General features: G+C 41.2%; 1 protein-coding gene across 1 annotated transcript in view; it reads right to left on the reverse strand.

The window, feature by feature from the left end:
• The window catches only part of LOC113028738 (partitioning defective 3 homolog), a 341,162-nt gene that overhangs the window by 191,332 nt on the left and 130,260 nt on the right, over positions 1-19,570 (reverse strand). The window contains exons 4-5 of the mRNA XM_026179154.1: positions 17,795-17,979; positions 14,063-14,200 (exon numbers count right to left, since the gene is read on the reverse strand). Coding sequence (XP_026034939.1) covers positions 14,063-14,200; positions 17,795-17,979 — 323 coding nt within the window. The remainder of the gene's footprint in view (positions 1-14,062; positions 14,201-17,794; positions 17,980-19,570) is intronic.

A 19,570-nucleotide genomic window follows, 5' to 3' on the forward strand; every position in this document is an offset into this window, starting at 1 on the left:
TGGTCAAAGAAGCTCACTGCTGTCTAATGAGGAGAGCCTAAACTTTTCTGTCAGTAAGTGCTGCTGTTTTTGCCCGTTAGCCTCTGTTAACTGGCATTAGCTTCCGTTAGCTGGCATTAGCTTCCGTTAGCTGGCATTAGTGAAACTCTCATTGTAGTGGCTCTAACATTGTTGAACTCGGACACTTAACGAATATACTTTCATATGACTGTAATTAAACTGCTTATCACAGTGAAAGTTTGATTATTACGCCACAAACCTAAAATTAGCTGGCATAATGTTAGCTCACAACCAGCTATTGTTGTCAACCCTGCTCTTGTCAGCAGTGTGGAAAAAGGAGGGTCGCATGTCTAATGCGGTGACAATGAGTAATTTCAACAATATCAAGAATAAATTAGCATGTTTATGCACATGTCTGTGTGTTAGAGCCCTGACTTCAGTTTAGGAGAAGAAGCTGAGGATGAGGAGGAAGAGGTTTCGGTGGAAATGAGGTGAGAGGAGAGAGAGAAAACAGAGAGAGAGATCAGAGAGAAATGATGAAAACATACATGTGCAAATGGTCAAATATAGTCTGAAAGACTTTTTTCACTGAAAGTGATAATGCATACTATATATGTGGACAGTCTCTAGTCATTGGCGATGGCCATCAATGTTCAAAACGATGGTGGCTTCCACAAACCTGCTCCTATCCATTTTTAATTGATTTATGAGTTTATGAGTATCTATCACTTTGTCAGAGGACATAATTACACTCTAATCAACCTACATTTATGAGTACAACATTATTTTGTACTTACCGTACCTTTAAACAAGGGATATAACAAGCGCTGAAAATTAGAATATGAATTTAAATTTTCCTCATTATATATTTTCTTAGCAATTAAATGGGCAGTACGTTTTATCCCCAGCTGGCCAAGTTTAATATAACTTCCGAAAAGCCTACACTTCTTTTTAATTAACAAAATCTGTCTCTTTTGGTTTTGCTTTAGAAAGACATGGCTTCTAGCTCATAAAAGGGCTCTGATGTCAATTTACTTGAAGCAAATGAAAGGGACAGACAGTTTCCTAATGCTGTTTAGCAAATTAGATCAGAGATGTGAGTGTGCATTTGTCCATATCAGAATGGAGCGGCGAGATGCGGAGGGGAAGAGGTGAGGCAGTGCAGTTTGTAGGCTGACATTTGAAAAACAAAGGCCTGTCTATCTTTTTACTCTTCTTATTCTCCCTCTTTGTCTCTTCGCTTACGCCTTCTTCTGTCACTGGGAACCCTGCTGGGTGGAATACATTATTTTGCCAGGCCCTGTTTGATATTAGGCCTGAGCTGATCTATCAATGACACAGACTGCCTTTGCCTACTGTATCGTTAAATTGCACTTTAATTAAATTAGGCCTGCTAATTATGAGGACCTAAATCAATCACCAGGTCAATAACCAAGGCCCAAAGCGGACGGAGAGGCCCAAGACTTTTTCCAAGCCTCATCAATAACAGCTGCAACGGGAGCAGACCTGTTGTGCCGGAGAGCCGGAGGTTCAAACCGGGTAGGAATTACTGCAAATTAAGTTATCGTCATCGGTTATTGTCCAGAGCGCTTCTTACTCTTAAGCTCGGCAAAAAAAAAGAAAAAGGTTTTTGTATACAGAATGAGGATTTCAAAGAGTTGGAATGCACAACATTTTACACCAAACTTCAAAGATGTGGTTAAAGCATATCTGGGATTTCCGATGCATTAAAAACAACGGTTCAAAAAGTATATGATGACTTGCTAGACACCTGGCTTAGGTGAAAGGAGGTGATTCTGAACAGATAATCCTCGGGGCTGAGTGCGCAGCCCTGCTGAGCGGACGGTCCCAGCTGGATCCCGGGCCTTTATACATGCATTAAAAGGGGAACTGTGGTGCTTTTCACAGATTAATCATCGTTTTGAGCTTATTAAGTGGGAGGACAGTCTGCTTTCCGCTGCTCAGAACATTTAATCCATCTCTCAAACTGTGAAGGTCAGTGAGTGAATGTTGCCCTCATTGAAATAATATCAGCTGCTTGAATTTCAATGGGAGCACCCATAGTTTGGACTGTAATTTTTTTGTTTTGTTTTTAAATTACACTTAGTTGGTGTTCCTGCAATTAAGACAGAACTACAGTTAGTTATTGAGTTGCACAGTAGCTGCCAATAAATTACACTTGCTGCTCCGCTAAACTGCCATCACAACCAATTAATCCAGCAGTTACAGTGGCACCAATGTTTTATCACTGAAGAAATAATATACATCTATATATCTCTATATCGAGAGATAGAGAGTGAGAGACTCATATCCATTGTCCACACTATTTATATAACCTAGAGTGACCTCAAATCTTAAATATACCAAATATGAAGTAGGAAATAAGGATGAAAGCTGTTGAACAATGAATAATTTAGTAGACAGCAAAGCTTTGGTACACACAGCAGCGAATTATTACAGGGGATGAACGGTCCATTCTACAGATCAGCCATTGTTTGCTGCCGTATTTGAGCAGGTGGAGTGGGGCCTCATCTGTAGCGTCATGGGAACAGCGCAGGGTGAGGCGGAGGCAGTGGTGGAGGGGGGAGCTTTCCATTTAGTTTTAATTGGAAGCTGAAATTCTTGGATAAGAGGGAGACAGAAAGCCATTTGGTTTAGTCCTTGCTCTCAGCCAGGGCTAAATGAAGAGGGGCCGTGTGGAGATGAGGGGCCTGTGGAGGGCCAGTAATGAAGAGAGGTCCCAAAAGACTTCAGCACAGCCACAGTAATCTGGTGTGGGACGGGGGGGGGGGGGGGGGGGGGGGCTTGGTTGGATATGGGTGGAGAAGAAGGAAGAAGAAGAAATACACAAAGCGAGAGGAAAGATGAAGGAAAGGGAAGAAAAACAAAGAAAATAACCTGTACGGAGTGCCGAATGCTACAAAAATGCCAATTTTTGTGTGTGTATTTATTCTCTGAATGCAATGAGCACAAGATTAGACAAGGTATTGATTTATCAAAGGAGTGTTCTAGTTAGACTGGATGATAATTAACTTCCTAAACACAACAAGTGATTGCAATCGCTGATGAGATAAGAGCACGGGGAAATCATCAGTGTCTCAACAAACAAGACCGATCATAGCCTGGATAGTTAATTTGCTGCATGTAAACATTGTACACGTGTAGATACGCATCTGCAACACACGAACTGAGCGGCACAGAGGGTGGCCACCATCATTCTTACATATTGTATGAAGATATCTGCGGCAGCCAATCACAGAGCGACTTCAGCAGGACTCTCACCTTCCAAATCAACCGACACAGGGAGACCCCGGCGAGAAACACGACACACATTTCTCCACTCTACCGTTTTCTAAATGGAAAACAGCATCGGCATGCTTCTAGTTGAAATCACGAATTCATGTGGGAATATCAGAGAATCTGTGATGGAGCTCAGCAGGGGTGCTATTCTTCACAACAGCTCCCATGGCCTGTATATCAAAAACATAAAGAGGAAAAATTCCGGGGGAAAACTGCTCTGCAGGGAAAACCGTATCCCATTACAGAGGTATTCTTGTTACACTGACACTATTTATGGTATGCGGGCTATTTCAAATTCAATCCTAGGCATCCAACCTTAAGAAAGTCATAGAATATTGCCAGCAGTTTTGCATGTTTCACTGATGTTGTGGCTGCTATGATGCCATCACTGTTTCGCACAATTTCCTGGTTGTCTTCTCTTTCCATTAGCCTGTTCCCGTTTTCCATTTCTCACTGGTTCTTCATTGCGTTCACCTGTTATTTGGTCGTCTCAGTTCCCATAAGTTTCACTCTTTTCATCACAGGACTCTTTTACCTACCTTACCATCTCTGACAATATAACAATGTTGGATTGTTGGCTGAAAATCCATCCAACAGCACAATCTCAATCAAGTTCGACATAGTTCATAGGTCGCCATCAAAGTTTTACTAGGTAACGCATCATAAGCAGTAAGCAACCCACGATGTCCATCATCAAGTTTAGGTTCTCTAATGAACGTTCATGTAATGCTGGATAAAAATATGCACAATCAACAGCACAGTAATACCTACATCTCTATCTAAGAAACAGAAATGCCCCCAGACTGCCTCCTCCCTCGTCACACTCTTGTTTTAGAGGCTTTCAGTGTGTCCATCTCCTGAGTCCTAAAATGAAACCTTCCCATTTCTCTCCATTTTTATCCAAGTGTGACTACTTTGTTCTCAGCCTGATGCAAATAAAACAAGTCACTTAGGGTAAGATGGGGAAGAAGCTCCATCTCGTGTTCCTCTGTGGACCCCGAGATGTGGATGTTTACTGTTGGCTGGGCGTTATTGCATTCCTTCAGCAACTTAAAAGCCTCTGTCCCCCTAATGGGACCTATAAAACAGTGAGAAAAGCCTATTGTGACAATGGACCTCATTGTGCCAGAGTGGATACATTTGGCACTCTGTGCAGAGTGGAAATGTGTGGCATATAAAAAAAGATGGTGTGAAGGAGGGAAAGGTTGAGGAAGGAGAGAGAAATCAAATAAAGTGAAGTAAGTGACTTTGCACTGTGGGAAAATGGGTGATGTCAGTCACCAAAGTTCACCTTGAGCCCCAGTGTCAAGGACTACAAAAAGCTTTTCATTTTACTTAAGCTGTTCCACATCTTTATTATTTCTATCTTGCAATCTTTTGCCCGGGCCACAGTCAGCATTGGTGTAATGCCACCTTGCCAAAATATGGGCTTTGCTTCTCCAACACGACACTTTGCTCCAAAGCCTTAAACTCATACCCCCCTGGGAAAAAATAAATTCGGACTCTACTGAATATGTACCGTAGGCAGATCAGCAAAAAAATGACTTCCCCTTAAGAAACAGTGTACATCTTCCTCGCCTAGCTTTGTTCTCTGCTGCCCACGGTGGATTGGCTCCACGCTGGCGGCCCTCATTTTATTCCCCAAAGTCATTATTGTCTTCAGTTAAGGTGCCCCTGCTCCCTGTGATTTGTGGGTAATGAGCTGGCACCCCCCTGCCCGTGTTCAATTATTCTCATTGAGAAAGTGATTTCTCACTCCACGGAGCAAATTGTAGAAAGTGAATGCATGAACTCTAATCAAGAATTAACACGTTCACAGCCAGTAGTGCAGAGAGGGATAGCCACCTTGATGCAGCTGAGGTACAGTGGACAGAAATGAGAGGGACCCAGAGAAGAGGAGGGTAGAGGGATGGAATAGTGACTAAGGTAAACAGACTTCTCGCCTGTCCCTGAATAATGCTGTTATGGTACATCCACTGAATAAAACCAGGCATCCCCATTGAAGGTTGTGCATGAGAATAAGATCAGAGTAGCTCAGAGAGGCCTGTGCACAAAAAATATCTAATCCTAAAAAAATGCACTTTGACAAAAATGAAGTTTGCAGCAAGTGAAGAATGGTGTGGAATGGTCACATTAGGAATAAGTGATTACAAAAAATTTTCAACACAAGAAATATGCGCATGAATTTTATGCATTTCAAGCTTGAATGAGTGAAACTCTAATCTCAGCTGTCCAGTAGCACACGTCTTCACACACGTGTCGCGGTGAGACAGGTTAAACATTTACAGTACAGCTGACAGAGAAGAGCGCTGGCAACGTCCAGCGTCCAAAACAACGCCCAGTCTTGTATCCTGTTCAAACAAGATAAGAGAAGACGATTGCACAAATATTTAAAAAGTTAAATAATAAATAATAATGAAGAACAAGATGAATAAACTTTTTTTTGCTGCATATAGAAACGGCACAAAGAAAGTAACATAGCTTCGGGACAAAAAGCTGGTTACCTGTAGTTAAGTGTTGTGCACACACACGTGTAAATAAACCAACATTGAGAGTCATTGTGATTTTTTTAATGAGATGTTAAGTAGCATTATTTTCATAATTAGTCAGCTATTTCCCCTGCTGTGGAGCCAATGAACTAAATAACACTACTGACGGCATTTCACCTGCTCCCGTACTCCGGTCTGAAGGTGAGCTGACATGTACACTGACTTGATGACAGAATACAGAATATTTATTATTATTATTTAAAAACAATAAGCAAGAGATTAAACCGACAGAAGGACTTCGTAAAGAAGTGTACAGGACAAATACATCTAACAAAAAGCTCCAGTCAGTGCAAAGCAGAAGTCACAAACCCGACGTTCTAACAGTGGTTCAGCGGCAATGGCTAATTAAGAGTGGCGAGGCATTTGTGAGGCTCTGCATTGTTCTCACTCAGGTCCTCAGTTGGACTGAAGCATCTCTGGTGAGCTGCCATTTACACAGGACTCCCAAAGGAGAGAAGAAAAATTAGCCCGCCATGTAAATAATGTGAATTTTAAGTAATCAGTGGCAGAATTAAGTCTTTTCTTAAAATAATTATTTCATTTAGGTGACATAATTACACTAACAGCCAAAATGACTTATTAAAAAAATCATACAGGACAAAAATTAAACAAAACATTGTAGAGAACGAGCGCAGGAAGAAGTAGGAAGCCACAAAAATGTCTTTTTTCCTGAAGATTCAATGAGCTAGGAGCCAAAGCTGAACAAACAGCTGCACCTACTGGTCAGACCCACCGGTCAGCAACTAGTTCAAAACATCCTGAGTTCATGTTGCATGTGTGCATACACCAAAGTGCATGTCTACGGACTTCACACAAACCATGGTTCATTCCGTCTACATCTTCCTTGGTCTTTCAAGAGGCAAATCCAGGAGCACACTCTTCCAGGATTCCTGCACTGTTCTGGAATGTGGCTTATTTTTTTTATTTGTTCAGAGTTTTACATTGAAAACATGCCCTGCTGCATCTCAAACATCATTGCAGTATTAACTGAACATAATGAACACAGCACGAATGCACGTTACAGCCACCAGATAGAAGTGGAGGTAGACGGTGGCACAGGCAGCAAGACTGTGTTAGGCAGGCTGGGTTTGGGGGTTATTGCTGTGTTTTCTTTCCATGCTCAGCTGCTCTAACATTGCCTGTGGCTTGCCTCGGGGTCTGCAGACTGTGTGGGCTTTACCAAGAAGCTAGTCAGGAGAACTTACCAAGTTCACTCACCAACAGCAGTCCCTAAAAATTAAATGCTAACTTCCATACTGACGTGTCCAAGAGTTTTTCCTGAATTTTAGACCTGCCACTTCAGAACCTTCACTGCTGTGTTTATTGTATTTGTAATGGAAGAAATGAAATATCCTTTGATTAAATAAATCAGTGATTCATTATGGATCTTATATAAAGGTGTATCGTTCCTGTATAATGAAAAAAATCAACAAGCTAAACAAATAATTAGTATTTAGAGGGAAATATCAGTTTTGTCTCTTACAATGGCGCATTAACTGCCATCATGGCATCATGCGGAGTGGGGCAACAACAATAATCCTACCGCAGCTTTGTAAAGCACTTGACTCTAACAGAGATCAACTCAAACACTTTAAATCTAAAACAGAAAGCAGACCTCTGACAATCTCTTTTAAGCTACTCAGGAGACTCGTTCAAATACGAGCATTCACTGAGCCTTATTTTCAGTGGCCAACAACTACTAGTGACAGAGTGGGAAAAGAAGAGCAAAAACAACAATAGAGTCGGTCGGTCGCAAATGCCAATCTGTGTTTGTTCAGAGAGAGATCTTTGATGTGACAACATTAAAGGGAAAAAAGGCAGGATTTGCGCTGCTGCTTGCACTCTTCTTCCACCTTGAAGTTAAACAGACTCATCTCCTTTCAACGTGCTGGCTTGAGGATTTAGCTGGCCGCCTCGCCACTTTGCGTTTCTTTTAAAACTCGCCAAACAAGGTGCCTCATTTAGACAACACAGAGAGAAAGAGAGGGAGCCCGACTGTTGGAGGCTTGATCAAAGATGTGTGATCAGAACTGTTTTCACCCAAACATGCTTTGGAAGCTGTTATGTAATGTTTTAGGGGTTTTGTGTTGCCTTTCTCCGAGTCTGTCTGTCTGACTTCAATATGTTATGGACTTTACAGTATTTTTAGAGCCTGTACACAAACAAATAAATCAAAATATGCTTTTCAAATAACACTGAACAGGCATAACATTATGATCGATGACAGGTGAAGTGAATAACACTGATTATCTCTTTATCATGGCACCTGTTAATGGGTGGGATATATTAGGGAGCAAGTGAACATTTTGTCATCAATGTTGATGTTAGTAGCAGGTAAAATGGGCAACTGTGAGGATTTGTGCAAACGGATTATGAATCACATTGTGATGGCTAGAGAGGTGGGTCAGGGTATCTCCAAAACATCAGCTCTTGTGGGGTGTTCCCAGTCTGCAGTAGTCGGTATCTCTTAAAAGTTGTTTAAGGATGGAACAACGGTGAACCAGAGGTCATGGTTGGCCAAAGCTCAGTGATGCATGTGGGGACCGAAGGCTGGTCTGTGTGGTCCGATCCAACAGACTGTACAGCTAATGTAGCTCAGATTAGAGAAATGTTTAATGTTGGTTCTTATGGAAAGGTGTCAGAATACACAGAGCATCTCAGTTAGGTGTGTATGGAGCTGCATAGCTGCAGACCAGTCAGGGTGTCTATGCTGACCCCTGTACACTGAAGAAATTGCCAGCAATGCACATATGAGAATCAGAACTGGAAGACAGCACAATGCAAGAAGGTGGCCTGGTCTGATGGATCATGTTTTCTTTTACATCAGTTGGATGGCCAGGTATGTCTGAGTCCCTTACCTGGGGAACACCTGGCACCAGGATGCACTATGGGAAGAAAGCAACTGACGGAATGGACGAAGCCAGGGTTATGCTTTGGGCAATGTTGTGCTGGGAAACCTTGGGTCCTGCCATCCACGTGGATGCTACTTTGACACATGCCAGCTATCTAGCATTTGTGCAGACAATGTACACCCTTTCATGGAAACGGTACTGCTTGATGGCTGCGGCCTCTTTCAGCAGGATAATGCACCCTGTTGACTTGGCCTCCAAGTTCCCCAAATCTCAGTCCAATTACGAATGTGTGGGTTCTGCAGGACAAACAAGTCCAATCCATGGAGGCCCCACCTCTCAACTTGCAGGACTGTTGCTAACATCTTGGTGCAGATACCCCAGCACACCTTTAGGGATCTAGTGGAGTCCGTGCCTCGATGGGTCAGGGCTGTTTTATGGTAAATGGTAAATGGCCTGTATTTGTATAACGCTTTACTTAGTCCCTATGGACACCAAAGTGCTTTACACTACATTCAGTCATCCACCCATTCACACACACATTCACACACTGGTGATGGCAAGCTACATTGTAGCCACAGCTGCTCTGGGGCGCACTGACAGAGGCAGCAAAAGGGTTTTAGCGGCAAAAGGGAAACCAACACAAAATTATGCAGGTGGTCATTATGTTGTGCCTGATCTGTGTATTAGGCTTATTGTTTTGCTGTTTGTGTTTTTATGTGTAGATTAAATAACCCTACAGTTAGCATTTATACATTAGAATGTTTCTGTCTAATACTATCTCTGAAATCCCAAATTGTGAGCTTTGCCAATATAGCTCAAACACATCTGCTTCTCTTCATGTTAGCCTTGATTGGGTTAAATCCTTCAGTGATCGACAGCTGATGTCAGTCCTGCCTCTGCTACAGCTCATGATAATGGCCCCTGGTCCATCATCAAGGCCGCAAAATAATACAGTGGAGAACCACTCAACCAGATCAAAATGTGTATGTGGGGGAGCGTGTGCGTGTGCAATGCTAAGCAGGAAAGCCCATTAACATTCATCAGTGGGATAATAGGCCAGCATTAATGTCAGCTGTTTATATGAAGAATAACTCATAAGGCCTTGGTGTATATGGGCTGATAAAGCGTGCTTTTCTCCACGCCGCATTTGGCAGAGTGTGTGTGTGTGGGTGGTGAGAGATTTAGGGGTAGACGCTACTGATGTCTTAGATTGAACCGTTTGATACTGACGTGAATTTATTGACTTGTTAGATAAACATAGGACAATTGCCTGATGTAACTATGGGCCAGCCGTCCTTGTCTTAGTACGTAGGCTGAAAGTCTGCACAAAAGAAGCGCACGAAAGCACCAAAACGAGCACAAATCAATACATTTTACCAAAGCACCTGGGAGAAGTGATGTAAAATAAAATCTCAAGAGAATTCAACCCTGAATCCATAGTTGATCCCCTGCAGCTAAACTTCAAACTCATCCAGCTTGAGAATACCAGAGTCACAGATTGTCCAGTTAACTCCCCCGTGCACCTCCTTGGCATTTTAAGCACAGGAGTCAATGTGTTATTTTATTCAGCCTGACTTTACATTTTTAATTTATAGCATGAGCTGGGAAGGCTTGCTTAAATATGAATGGTGAAGCGAACTCACTATCCAGAGCATGCCAAGCTGCTTCACACACATCGACCACGCAACTAAAAGATAAGTACTTCAAATTGAAGCTATTGTATGAAGTTAAGAAATGACGCTGCTAGAACACCTATGCGCATATAAATACACAAAGTAGTTGCGTGTGTGTATTTTGTTCCAGTCAAAAGAAAGAAATGAGGATGACGCCCGCTCTTCGGTTTCTTTGTTTTACTTTTATCTTAACTCATAAAGTAGAACGATAAAAACACAGCAGATAAATAATCCACGATAAACAACAGCTAATTGGTGTGTTTTTACCAAAAAACCTTGGCATATCTGTACGTGTTTGTGTGTTTTTATGTGCGTGTGTACACTCATTATCGCTGCCGACGCTTTAGCACTGATCACAGTTCTTTTTAATTAACCCACGCTGTGTATTTTTATCTCGCGATCCAATGCTGCTGTTTTGCTCGCCCGTCGCACAAAGAAGACAAAATATTGAACCGTCACGTGTGGGAGGGAAGGCAGCGATCGAGACTGTGATACAGCGAGTGCAGGTAAGGAACAACTGGGCTACAAGGTGCGACTTTGAAACTTATACTGTGTCACCCCTAATGAGAGGATTTGCGCTTTGTGACTCAACTTAGTTGCACGGCTGTCAGATTATAAACACTCAGGTGGCACCGAGGATTAGCCACGGTGAGGGTGTCGTGGCGCTCCTGCCGTTAATCATGAAATATTTACACGACTCCACCAGTATAGCTCATGTTCTTAAATAATAATCTCTTTTTTTATATTTACACTATACTTGGTTGATAACTATTAACTTGAAAGCTTTATCTTGGATTTAGGAGGCTTCATATTTTGAACAAAATCCTGTTCTTGAGCTGTTTGCATGTATACGTGCCCTCTTGGTAAACAGTATGTTTTCAACTTCAGCTATTTTTACAATAGCTTGATTGTAGCATCACTGCTTTCAATAGGTGCTCATAATGTTTAGTAAGAGAAAGAATTCCAAACACAACCATAATGAGACTACAGAGAAAGAAGGAAGACTTTATAGTCATTCGAGCATCTCATTCTTTTTTCCTCACCCTTTCTCGGCTCTTTTTTTATTCTTTAATGGGCCGATTAAACACCATCTGCATGAATCAAAGCAGGTAGTTGAGGTACAGACCGGCAGACAAACTGGGAGAAATCCTCTTCACATCAAGCTCAGCGTGTTCGACACTTCCCAAGGTCATTTCCACCCTCCCTGCAGAGAGCCTCTGTCACTTTTAATAACTTTTAAAGGGAGAATATTTTTTCGCCTCTGACAGACTGAGGAGTTGAGGGACCAGTCACAGGGTGAGTCAATCACAAAGAGCGAAGAGGGTGTGAGGCGAGGAGACAAGCCTGCAAGGACTAACATTGTACACTGTTACTTCATGAAAAAGTATTGGACAGAAGTCTGATGTCAGTCATTGACCTGGTTCTAAATTGGATTGGGCAGTGAGCAGTCGCTGTCACTGTAATAACTCTGTTATCAGTCGCAGCTGTGACTGACATTACACTGTGGTCAGAGATAACGAATCATGCATACTGTGAAAACACAGGAGTAAACTATGATCAAGAAACGCTGTGTAGTTGATGCCAAATCATGCATCAGCAAAATAGTGTTATTAAATAATACTCCTACTTAATAGGATATATAACTAGTGTATAATCTGCTGTATAATTAGAGCAACGGGATTTCAATGTGGACATGAAAACTAGAGTACCGCTACTTTTTTACAGAGATACACAGCCTCAACTTCTCCTCTCCACAAAACAAATCCCCACATTACTGTAATCACATTACACTTTTCTGTAACACAGTAATGTAACACATTACGATACAAAATTCAGTAATTATGTCACAGCTACTTTGCTACTGGCATTACAAAGGTTTGTCAGTTATCTACATGATGGGCAGTTAGCCGAAAGCTAGCCAACAACCCAGTGACGTTAAAGCTGGGCGTATGCTGACCCCAGGCCAGCAGCCAGAGCCAGCACTTCAAACAAGTGCAGCCTCAAAGAAACTGGTGAGGAGTTTCCATTTCTATCTGTATACGTTTCTACAGTAGAATTTTGTTCATACGCAAGAACTAAAAGAAAGATGGTATGACTCTGGTGAGTCAAGACAGAGATAAAACATAAGTGAAAATGAGTTTGTCTGCTATCAGTTTGTGACTAAATCGGGGCAATTTCATGCAATCTGTTGGTGATAATACAGTCATTAGTTGTGATAAATCCGTGAAAATTACAAATTTGTTGCTCTCTGTTGGAGATATATTGCAGTCTAGTTCCACAAAACTCACAGATCTAAAGCAGAAATTCAGAATCTTTTCTGACACACACTTGCTTCTAAATAGAAATATAGTCAGAATAGCTAGCAACCGATTGAGTCAAGTCCTCTATTGCAAATGGATGCGTCGCAGGGAAGTTGTGGTCATCAGCACAGACTCACTCAGAGTTTGATTGCAATACATTGCCAACCTGTTTGGGTCTATACGTAAGATGGCATTTATTTGTAAATGTTTGTGTCACGGTTCTGGGTCAGGTTTGACCCAGCATTTTGAGTTCTTATGTTTTGGTTTATTTTTGAATGATTGCTTTGTTTCTCTGATGCTATGATGATTATTATTATTAGAGTTCCATGTTTCTGTTTATCCGTGTTTAAGGATTTGTTGTTTCATGTATTGTTTGAGTTGCATGTGTTTATATTCTGTCTGCGTCTTTATTTAGTGGTTTCTTGTTTCCTGTTTTATTGTGAAGGTCTGTGTCTCATGTGAGTGTGTTCAGTTCTACTGCTTCCCTGTCTCGTTAGTCCAATTTCTCCCAGCTGTGTCTCCCTCCTGTTGCCCATTCCCTGATTACCACCCTGTGTATATTAGCCCTGTGTTTTCCTGTGCTCAGTGTCGCGTCGTACCATCAGATTATGCCTGTGTGTTTCTGTTCTCAGCATTCAGTGTTCACTTCATGTTTTGTCTTCATGCCAGCAATAAAGCTGAGGTTTTGAGTTGTATTCAGTGTCCGAGTCTCGCATTTGGATCCTCCTCTTCATCCGCCTGCACACAGAGCCCTGACACTTTGACAATTTGTACGAGGGTGATTGCAGTCAGACTGAGCTGGACCGTGGCTCCTTGGAGACCAGTTGCCTCCCAATAGGTATATTTATATGAAAAAATTTATTGCAATCACAGGGCAAACGCAGTTTTTTTCTGAGTTGCAAGGAGGTCACTGTCTTATTTTTACTGAAGTGTAACTGAACCTTAACAAGTTCCATTTTGAAAAACCCGAAGGCTTGTACTATATAGAACAAGTGTATGCCCGCTTAATTTCTAGACCAACACATTTTGTATCCATTGATCAATTTACAGCAAGAAAGCCCACTATCCAAAGTTCAAAAACCCTTCCAAGTCATTGCCTCTAAGCAATATTCAAGTAGAGATATTGAAATTTTAGCTCAACACCACTGATTGCTAAGCACATACACCAAATATCTGAATCTGCAGATCCTCTTGTACCAAGCCAGGTCAGTTTTGTATCAGCACATCACCAAGTGAACCAACTTGTTTTGTTTTATTTTAGACCAACCAGTGGTGGCTGTGGTGAAAAATACAAGCTGCTATGAACTGGTCAAGCAATAAAGATGTTTATCTGCAAACCACAAATAAACCATAGAGTCTCCAATTTCCTTAATTGTCCACCAACAAACCTGTTCTTGTCGATCGAGCCATCGATCTACCATTGGATGGTTGGCACTAAGGGAAGATCGAGTCATCTCTCTTTGGAACTGAGTGGACCAGCCACTCGCATCACGAGGAAGACTACGGTAGGCATGGGCTCCTCTGCCCTGCAAAGAAAGAGGAAAAGGCAGAGACATTAAAAATTGTACACCACTGTGGCCCTGCTATCAGAAGAAGTCTATAATGCACTCGTATAAATACTCTTTCTAAAAAAAAAAAGAAGAAGAAAGAAATTTGGTACATAATTATCTAAAATCCAGGACGAACCTGATTTTTGAAGACTGTACCATCTTTGTGGTTCAGTTAACTCTCACTCAACCCTTGCTCCTGATATTTCATTACAGCCACACCTGAGCTGCTTGAGGACCTTTTTAATAACAAGACAGCTCCAACTAGGATTTATCATTACAAAAAAACCCAAAACAACTTCACAAAGCTCCTGCCAAGGTAATGTCATACATCAGCATACTTGAGCATAAAATATTACACTGGCCACAAGCAAAAAAACACACCCAGGCACAAAAGATAATATTCCACACTTGCTAGCCTTGGCTTAGGAATCTCAGCAGCTGAAGGTCAAGAGTGAAGTTTTTTTTGAATAGAAGAGAAAGCAAATCAATAATTAAAATCAAAGCCAAGTGATTCACCAAGACAAACAAGTAGAAAAGCAACCATATATGGTCTGATTAGTCACAAAAACAGCATATAAAGAGTAAGAGCGAAAAAAAAAACATTTTGGGGATTTTTAATGAGACATCACAATTGAAAGAGAACACATAGTTGCTTAACAAATCACAAAATAGCAAATATATCAAAACAACGCAAAAACAAAGGAGCTTAAAAGAATGGGAGGGAGAGCCAGCAGTGTTTGGCTACAGTTGAATGTGACATGCAAGGGGCCTGATGAAGGCATAACAGAATTATAAAACTGAGCTGCACAACTGGCCTGTGTATAGAGACAGCCCTGATACCCATCGCAGCCTCAGACACGGCACGACAAAGGACCCCCCTCCACAGAGTTTTACGACACATCAGATCATAAAATGTAGAGAAAGCCAGATACCAGAGAGGCTCAAACTGACTGTCTAATCCCTATGGGTGATTTTGCTAAGTGCAGATAACCCTAAATACCAAGTATTGTAAAGTCATTGGCAGATGTGATGAGTTTACAGTGCTAGCCGATGACTGAGTACTCTCACTGACTTTTATTGTTGAGATTTAGTAGAAAAACTGAGTCTGACTGAGCCGTTTTCAGACTAGTTGGGGAATTGAACACGTGGCTGGCTTTAGTCTGTAAAAGGAAACGATCCTAGACAGTGAAGAGACTTTGTTATGAGTAAGTTGCTTTTGGCAATGCTGAAGGATGTTCCTTTTCAAAAATATGGTGCCAAGAACAAATACTACACATGCTGACTAACACATTCTTACAACATATGCTGTTAATTTCATAAAAACAGACTTGAAATGAATATATGGCAGTTGGTGCAAGAAATAGATTAAGGGTTACAAGGACTAAGACTCCCTTTGTAGTTGAAAAAAGTCTGGTTCTGTCAGCTGAATAAAAATGACAGCATCCTGCTGTTAGCTCGTCACTTTTCACACCATGCCATTTCAAGCGTCTGTGGCAGGATGGTGTCTTAAAATGCACTACATTCAGATAACATCTGAACTGCTGCAGATGGGAGTCAAGAACTAAATGGGACACAACATTACAAGTTGGGCAGCTGAACATTATTAAGGGAATTATTGATTTATAGTGGCTTGGTCATAATAACTTTGAACTCGCCATGTAAAATGTTGCTTTGCCAGGAAGGTTTTTTACAGGAATCGTCTTAACCTTTTATTGGACAAGAAGCCATATTTGGTGACTTCAGTGGACAAAACAATTGTCCTCCCCACGACTTACCAAGAGGAATTTCTCCCAGCCAATCACAAAAGATCAGGTTATGTGACAGATAGTGATATTATTGTATCTGACCAGTCAGTCACAGCCTGTTGCATTTCAAGCTTTTAATTTTTTTTACCCCTACATTACACTCATACCGTACTTGTGGTCATAACATCAAAACTGAGTGTGTAGTTTGGTTTGTTTCATGACCTTATTGCAGTTTTCTAGTATAGCAGTTAATGGTATATAACTGGTGATTATTTTTGCAGTACATCTTATTACTTATTACTAAAATTTATTCAGTAATTATTTGATATGTGTGTTATATTTACGAAAATTGCCAGTGTGAATAAAAAAAACAATGTTCATAAAAAACATGGCTTTATAAACATATTTGTGTTTATCCTACAGGTCTTATATACAGGTTTGTTTGTTTTTTGGTAAATACGTATACCATAAACAGGAAAGGAATCTTGATTTGCACTGTAAAATAACTTTTTTTTAAAAAATCACACATGTGAAAAAGTCCTGAAATATCCCCCAATAACACGCCAGGGTTGAAATTTTTAATGTCTACGTGTTTTAATGAGAGCCCTATAAAGGGTTAAACCATTGCTTTATGTATGACTAAAGTAAACTAATAGAAACTTCTAGTTTAAACTACCGTATCCGTCTGTTTAGTGTGTGGCGGTGTACATAATCTGGAATCCTCTTATTACATCAACATAATAATATTTATCCACGATCCACAAACATCGTTGTGGATGTGGAATCCTCTATGCATGGTAGGACGTAACAGAAGGGCTAAAGACATGCAATCCATATACAGTCAATGAAATTCAAAGTCATATTTCAACACTCCTGATCCTCTGCTTTCCCATTTTTATATTCAGTACAAGCACACAAACATACATAGTTGCTCAGTTCAGTAGTTCAGAACAGAATTCCCACTAACAAAATGAGAGCTCTGATTTCAGCCCACACTCTTGCTTTTACATTCTGTGGGCCGTGACAACTAAAGTGTCTCTATCAGCCCCTTCTCCCAGACACGCTAATCACACGCAGAGCTGATGTTTCACATTTCGAACATTCAATAATTTCCCCATTTGTAACATCCCCGTTTGATGGGAACATACCTCTCCCTCAGTGAGAAGTAAAGGGCTGTCAGCACGGCAGCCATTGTGAGAAGTTAATTGGCTTTCTTTTACTTTCAGAAGCAGCAGGGAGGATGCACCGGAGTACCTGAGGTGTGTTTTATTTCATTTTATTTTTTTCTGACTAATAATCAGAGGCTTAAAAGCACCAAGAAGGTGAATTTGTAATAAAGGGAATGTGTTTAAGAATCTCCGCTAATCCTTTTGGATGACAAGAAGGGGTGTTATCAGATGGAACTAGTTTCAGATAAACACTATCTATGCTACTGCTGGATATCTGCAAGCAGGGCAGCACAACTTTCATATCTAACACTTATTTCTTTGATTTGGGGCGCAGAGGAGACAAGGAATGAAAATGAGGGAAGAAAGGAGTAAGTTGAAAACAGAGACTGGAGGTTGGGAAGATTTCAGAGCACATATCTCGGGCATTATAATTGATGCAGCACCCGTACATCAGCAGCCCTATCTTCTGGGCAAGGTGCTGCTGGAATAAGTAAGTTCACAGTAGTTTAAAAAATAGACTTTATTGATCTATTGCATTTTGACACCATTTAGATTCCAATAAATGATCTTAACAACTTAATGGTGCATCATACCAGGTATCATTGAGGCATTCGTGCACAGTTTATTGGCTACATTACCACAGGAGGTGTAGTTACCTTTTGTTCGAGGCTCCCTGTTTCATTGCTGGGGTTTCGTTTATGGTTGGGCTTCTGGAAACCAGGGGTTGTGGACCAGCGAGTTGGATTTTTTCTGGACGGTTCTTCTGGAGCAACCGGGGCCTCGCCTGGAGGAAAGCCAGCCAGTGCGGGATCACTACTGCGACGGACATTGAGAGACATGTCTGTGGAGGGGATTACAAAAGACAAAGAAAAGGAATTATAGCAAAATCAAACCACTTGCCGCTTTATCGATTTATTAAGCGGCTCGCTTTTCACCTTGGTCGTCAAAAAGTTGCCCATTTTTGGGAGGTGCTGCTACATCCCCTGCTATACCTCCTTAACAGCACTCCATGAAATGTCAGCTGAGACATGGGAAGTGGTGATTACAAGTACTCGTGTTTTTATGAAAGGTCTGTTAAGCCCAAAACAACACTCCGCAACTCCACGATGGAAAGTTTAGCTTGGCTTGATTCCATCTGTGCTGAAATACATTACTGTAGATATATTATACACACAGTTTTGGCTGGGGAAATTACCCAGACAGCGATAAAAATATATATATTATATAAAAGTACATGTGAGAAAAAAATTAGATGTGATTATCTAACCCCTTGCTTGGTCGAACCACTCTAAAAATAACAAGTACAATAATAATTGCAGGAAACTTGCTCATATATCATGATCTGACTATTGCGATAAAGGTCATTCTTACACACTGTGCTACCCAACTCAAGTTGATTCTAGGAAGTTTCCAGGGGACTGAAATTGAGTCTCAGAGCCAACATTTATTCTTTCCATCAAACGTCTAACAGAAAACTACACAGGAAACACTGGCCCATGTTTCAGCTGCCACATTAACCGATCTGTCATGAAAACTTGGTATAAAGTTCCCACATTTGATTAGAGCTGCCAAAACAAGTAGAGGGGATGAAGTTGCTCCATATTTCACACTCCGGTTAAAACATTCAGTGAGAAATCCCACCGATGTCTGCTACAAAGTCAAGACGGTGAGTATATCCGTTAGCTGTGGTGTAAATCATCTGGATTTTCCCAAAAGGCCATATGGATTTGTTTATGACGTCCTAGCAGCCTGTGTGTTACACCCATAATTATGCAAATAGTTGGGTAACCACCTGTCATCCATAGACAGATCATTGCACTGAGCATATGCCAGTGTTAAGCTTCCATCTGATACAACCGAGACACGTCTTAGTGGTGGGAGCGACGCATTCTAATCATGGATTACGCTGTGCGCCAACTCGTCTGTTATTTAACACCGTGACAAGACTAAGGAGATTCAAGAACAACTGTAAGTGTTTCTTGTGACCACCTGTGTCGAGGCAGAAATAGTGACTGAATCCTGCAAATAACAGTGAAATAAGCATGTGTTTCTGCACCTAGTACACTAACTAAACACCTCTTATCAAGGCATCCCAGTTCATCTTCATTCACTCACATCCTTTGTACTATCTCACTTACTTGAACTTGTGCTAATATCCTGATAAAGCATCCCCTCTACTTAGTGTTTACTTGGCGCCAACTGCTTTCATTTAATCCTCCCCTACCTGATAAATCCGTAGTCTCAATATTATAATCAGGGCTCAGAGGCCCCGAACTGTTGTTCTCTCTCTAAGTCTTTTCTAGAGATGATGTGGTCTAAGAAGTGGAGCTTAGTCGAGTGTCTGCTTAGTCTGAGTGCTGCCATTAGGTGCTAAAAAGACAAGCTTGTCCTTTTTAGTGTTCTGGGGATTACGTCAATATTAGATCTCTTAG

This window comes from Astatotilapia calliptera, chromosome 9 (assembly GCF_900246225.1).
Source record: "Astatotilapia calliptera chromosome 9, fAstCal1.2, whole genome shotgun sequence".
NCBI lineage: Eukaryota > Metazoa > Chordata > Actinopteri > Cichliformes > Cichlidae > Astatotilapia > Astatotilapia calliptera.